Genomic DNA, 6,000 nt, shown 5'->3' with positions numbered 1-6,000 from the left:
CTGTTTACCAGGAAGCCACAGCCAAGGAGGATCTGCCAGTCTTCCAGAGGTTCACAAGCAGTTTATCTGTTTAACCTTCATACTGGACACTGACGCATTACGAGACCAGGAGCTATCTGACAGTGACTGACGGAATTAAGGACAGATTATTCTATATTAGATGGTATAAATACACAATTTTAGTGGTGTTACTTTGATTCTTGCATCAAATGGTCCAATATTCAGGACCTAGACATTCTAGCGCTATTTTTATTCTTCCCTATTGCTTTAAAAAGGTAATACTTGAAACAATGACTTCTTTTTTTTTTTTTAAGATGCTATTGTAAGCAATATTTCTTTTAAAATTGCAGCTGTCCAACAGCTTGAGTCTGTTCTTTTTAAAATGAAACAGCCAGAACAAATGGTGGTGGCAATCCCAACATAAAGAGGCCATCGATTATTAAAATCTCCTTACAATAAATCGTGGATGTTGCTTGTCAGCTTGGTGTGTGACTGTAGTATGAATAAGTAGGTAAAATTCCACTAAGGCTATAGTTTGCTCCATCATTCTGCTGAGCAAAAATAGAAATAAAAGTTCTCCTCTTCCTTTCATTCCTTAGTACCAAAACACTCATACACACACTACAAAAACAAAACAAAACCCAACCTGCAATGGTGCAATGGCAGCTGATCCAATCGCTGTCTTTCCTGAGTCTGTCCTGATGCTACTTACGAATTTGCCTACTCAAGAAATGCAATAAAACAGAAAAGGACGGCTTCATTCTGCTCCAGTGATCTATATCTGAGGAAAGCACATAAATTTTCCAATGAAATCCATAAATGAAAGACGGGGCCAAGCCCTACCTATATATCTTTGAAGGTACAGAGACAAAGAGGTGCCAACTCTGTGCCCTCTGAAAGCAAAAAAATCTCCTCCACACTTACCTAAGCAATTTTCACAAGATTAACAGATGTAAAGATGACCTAGTTAGCCTATGCCTTGGAGGGGTTTAGGATGGCTAAAAACCTGCTGAGGAACCACACTGTAAGAGTTCGCAGTGCTATCTGATAGTTAAGGACAAGGAAGGGAGGAGGGATGTGGACAAACCAAGGCATAGCAACTTCCCTTCATTCCCTCCACCTTTACAAGCGGACAAAAAAAGGAAACCCATCCTTCTGAACTGAACTGAGCTATCTTCCCCTCTTAAGCTACTCCCACACAAACGGGAAAGATAAAATGGAACGTTGTGGAAACACTATGAAAATTTTTATATATCTATATACAAAAATTTACATAGTTTTTTCTTTGTTCAGTGTAACCTAGTCCTGCCCGTCTCTAACACTTCCCGTGCTGTTTCCATTGAAATGTTTCCTCTTACCGGCAGCAACATATCATTTTATCAGGATGCCAGGAGATCATTTCCACACAATGCCAGCAGATGTAATTTTCTTAGATGCACACACAGTTCATCATTTAGATACTAGATGACAAGGTGATCGCAGGGTGACTCTGTAATGCAAGTTTGCTGTTTGGTATTTTGAATTCTCAAATGATAAAAAAAAGACTTATCAAATATAAATATCTTTAAGAAAAAAGTAACAAAAGTGCTACATATGATCAAGGAAAACAATTCCATTAGTTTCTGCTACTTAAAGTAGGTTTGCTTTACAAATATTACCACATCCATTATCAGTATGGCTTCCAATTATTAATTAAATTGCTCGTAGCAGTATAGCTTTCTCACATCTTAACAAGGACAGAGTAAAGAGAACACAAAACATTCACACCCCATTTCTCAGGTAAGAGATCCTCCTGCCTTTAAACAAACCCAAAAGTCCATATTTAGGAGAATATTTATGCCATGATGGTTAATTAGCAAAGGTCAGGTGCAAAAGTTCTCCAATAACCTTTCAGGCTAGTCAGGATGTAGGCATTCGTTATACACGGATTTGTAAAAATTCACTCACCCATTTTATGACCTTATTACCTTCCTGGAAAACATTGCTTTTGAAAGTGGCAAAAGTGGGGAGGGGAGTAGGGTGGGGACAGAAAAGGTGAGAGGAAGAATAAAACGAGAAATTGTTAATGACAGATCAATGGAGTCTAGACCTCTTCTGAGCAGGCACTGCTAGCCATGCCAAATAACGAGTAGTGGTTTTGAGAAGTGGACTGTTGTCCATTAGACATTCAGATCATTTTTCATCTGATCCCAGGCTGGGCTTCAATCATGGTCCCAGAGGCAGAAGGCAGTACTTATCCACTAAGCCACGCAGCTTGTGAGAGCAGAGGATGTCTGTGTTGAATATGTGAACATCAATCGAAATATGTGAATGTGTTTCCAATGGACATTCTCAGCACAGCACCCAAAAGTATATCAAGTCACTGTATGACCAGTGAGGCACGGCTTATTGCAGCTGGAAATCATTTATTCCCAGGCTGAAGTGGGGTTTCTAGTGTTCTTTTTACTCTCTGTTGATACTCCCAATCTGTTGTCCATCGACCCTGTGCCACTACCTCAGCTTGCATCCTTTCAGTCTCAGAGAAGGAAAAGCGTACAGACTATTTTTACACGATGTCTAAGGGTATCCAAGGTTTTAAGTGTAGCCTAAGACTTGTAATTGAGGGCTGTCTAAAATACCTGGAAGCACTTTGAATGCTAAGACAGAGCAGCAAGATTTTTCTAGCCACTGGGGCTGGGGGAGGGAGGTTGATTGGTTGATTGATTATTTATTGGGAATTAATACTGAGAGAGTATATGCAAAGGCTGAGGGCACCATGCCATCTTCACAGAACAAGACCCTAACAGCTAACTGACGTACAAGAAACTGCAAAGTTATACTGTAAGAACACATATTAAGGACCGAGGAAAGTCTGCTAAGGTGCTACGTCTAAAACTAAGTTACGTCTTGCTTTGACCCTCCCCCTTCTCTGCATCAGTCGTCGTCTAGAGCCTCTGTCTTGATCTCGTTGGCTCCTTGCCGGGCCAATGCCAAGATGGTGTGGTTTACCGCTGCCATTTCCACGGCTAATGAAATGGGGTCCTGATGGTCACTATGGCTAGTGCTGTCATCCTGCGTATGCGGAAACGAGAAAAAAGAAGCATTGTTACTCCACAAGCAGAGAATTCAACTGAATAAAACTACTGCATAAAATAATGGACTAATGGCAGCAAATCATACACTCGTTACAGGGGTAGAAAGTGAAAGGAATTCACAAAATCGCTTTAAGACTGATTTCCCTGTCTGTACAGACTAAGGTAAGGGGTGCAGACTGGGGCAAGGGGTGGCATACCCAATTTTCAAGAGATATAAATTCAAGGGGGTGAGTATTGCGAGGCAAACATTCAGCTTTACAGAGAAAAGTGATACACAGTGTATGGACAGAAAACCAAGCTACGATAGGAATCATAAACCACTGCACAAATTCATGTTTTGTTTACATTTTGAATGCTGTACGCGGTTCTGGTCATCCCGGTTTAAAGAAGACTTAATAGAACTAGAAAAGGTACAGAGCAGGGCAACCAGGACAAACAGGCATGGGATGGCTTCCATATGAGGAGAGACTAAATAGACTGGGATTACTTAGCTTGGAAAAGAAATGGCTGATAGGTGATACGGTAAATGTTTATGACAAATAATTAGTAAGTAGAGAACAATTATTCACTACTTCTCACAATCTAATAAGGAAGGACACTCATTGAAATTATTAGGTAATAAATTCCAAAGAGGCAACAGAAGCATCTCTTCACTTATCACAGTTCAGGTGCGGGATTCACTGATCTTTAGATCGGCCAAGAGTAAAAACAGCTTTAAAAAGGGACTTAGACAAATTCATAGAACGTTAGTCTACTAGTAGCTATCAAAAATGAGAGTCTGGATCCTACAGAGAAATTAAATTCTCCTAAGTATAGGGAAAAACTTACAGGCAGTCCAGTATGAAAACCTCCTAGACTGCTATGGAAAACAGTGCAATGATTTCAGGGACTGGATCTACCATAATTCCAAGATCTAGGTGAACATTTGCCAGGTTCTTGAGTCCACTGAACTAAGTGCCAAATATTTCTTCACATCTGTTTTCTAAAGGGCAAAGTCTCTCAGCTGTAAGAGAACCATCGGGTTGATGGCTGTGACGTTTGGCAAGCAGAACTAAAACAGCGACACTTTGCCGCTGCCACCCTGCAGTGAAACCTTTAAAATCAATGAACAGAAAGGGCTACCTTCTACAGGGGCGTAACGGCCATACTCTGTCAGACCAAAAGAAGCATTATAGGGAAGGGTGCATGTTTTGGATCCTACGTCAGAAAGAGGGCCTGGTTTGAAATAACAGGAATGAGAATCAGTAATACGCAAACTGTAATCCTAGCTGTCACATACATTCCTCTGGGACCTTGGGCAAAATCAAGGTGTTTACCCCTCTTTAAAATGGGGTACTAATACTTACCACACCATGATCTCGCCTTTTTTTTTTTTTTTCCCAGAAAGGAAATGATAAACATTTATCACTCTTCCAATAGCCATTAAGTGCTGCACTGGCAAAATAATTCACATTTTTCAATTAAGATGGCTGAGAGAGACAGAAAAGCCAGGATTTAGTAAAACCCTGCAGTTAAAGGAATCCATCCATTTGCAATGAATACAGGGCAAATATTGTGATGTGCACACGCAATGCTAAACATGTGCACACACTCCAAGGTCCTTTGAGTAATCTTTACCATGGCAAGAAATTGTAAGAAACAAAGTCCTGCCTTCGGGAGTTTTAGTCACTTCATTAGTATTTGGGTGAACTTTGTGTTTTAAAGCTTACCTAGAGTTTAAATGCTGCTGTAGAAAACAGAATTTATGGTTTTAACAGCTAAGAGATGTTAAATGGTCATCAGGAGAGCTTGCCATTTAATCTGCTTCACCTCTAGTGCCTGATTATACTTCATAGAGGAGCCTAGCTAGATTACTGAGAAAAGGAATGTTTAAGGATTCTGAACAAAGATTTTTTTAAACATTTTAATATTCAGTTTATTACTTTTTACAAAGAATTTTGGATAACACATAAAAGAAAAATAGAGTTTGGGAGTCTAACTAACACCTCATCTTGAGTATTCAGTTCCCGGATCTGACTGACAGGGAATTAACTGTGCTTGGCAGCAGCTTCAAAACATTTGACAACAGTCTTAGAGCAGGCTCTCATCATCTACAGCTAGCTGAAGGCTGGTTCCACCAAATCTCCTGGTGATGACCTATAAAGAGGGCCTAAATGCCCATCAGAAGTGGAATGGCTGGGAATGCCTCTGACAGATGTTTGTCGCATTGGGCCACAGCCAAGTCTGCTAGGCACTCATTCCAGGACGCTCAGGTACTAACACGCTCCACCAGCAACTCTTACAGAAGGAGACCTACCAATTTCTCCCGAACAAGTCAATTAAAACCAACCAGCCCACCCCAGGTGCTGGGCGCAACCCTGAACACAGCTAATATCAAAATCAGAACCAAGCAAATTAATCGTTCAACAAGTCCACCGGTGTCAAGCGCACACATCCCTGGTGGGGTTGGCCAACACTGACACCTGAGGGAAAATTGGGAAGGGGGTGCAATACCTGTCAGGAAGGTGTGTGGAGGAAGGGTCACCAACTTTAGGGTAGGTGAGGGCTCAGAGTGCGGGAAGGGGTATTCTTTTGCTAGAGAATTTAAAAAAGAAGTTGCTGTCAAGGGTTAAAAATAACCAAGAAAAATAGAGAATAGGCAAGAGTTAAAATGCAAAAAGGAAAAAAAGACAGACAGATAATATGTAAACAATCCAAATAGTGGCACATGGTCACAGAACAATATGCAGCAGGTATGGGGCCAACTAAACGTCAACCTTCATTTCATCAAATCCTTTCCCCCCGCCCTTCACCCTATGTCTGTCAGTGTCCTAGGGACTCATCCTGAGACGCTCCTGAAAGGTACTCCCACAGACCTCCATAAGAACAGAGGGAGCTCAGCACCTTGTAGGAGGGTGCTCAGTATTTTGCTGGGGAAGGTTGACAC

General features: G+C 41.1%; 1 protein-coding gene across 47 annotated transcripts in view; it reads right to left on the bottom strand.

The window, feature by feature from the left end:
* Nucleotides 1-257: 257 nt before the first annotated feature.
* The window catches only part of HMBOX1 (homeobox containing 1), a 109,425-nt gene continuing 103,682 nt past the window's right edge, over nucleotides 258-6,000 (bottom strand). For 28 of the 47 annotated variants that reach the window (XM_068936829.1, XM_068936832.1, XM_068936840.1 and 25 more), the window contains one exon: nucleotides 312-3,051. In XM_068936829.1, coding sequence (XP_068792930.1) covers nucleotides 2,914-3,051 — 138 coding nt within the window. In that variant the 3' untranslated portion in view covers nucleotides 312-2,913. Of the gene's footprint in view, nucleotides 3,052-5,567; nucleotides 5,649-6,000 lie in introns of all 47 variants that reach the window. The other 19 variants (XM_068936851.1, XM_068936847.1, XM_068936849.1 and 16 more) reach the window with 6 other exon arrangements.

The sequence above is a fragment of the Struthio camelus genome, chromosome 3 (assembly GCF_040807025.1).
Source record: "Struthio camelus isolate bStrCam1 chromosome 3, bStrCam1.hap1, whole genome shotgun sequence".
Lineage (NCBI taxonomy): Eukaryota > Metazoa > Chordata > Aves > Struthioniformes > Struthionidae > Struthio > Struthio camelus.
This window is presented reverse-complemented; position numbering and strand designations above follow the sequence as displayed.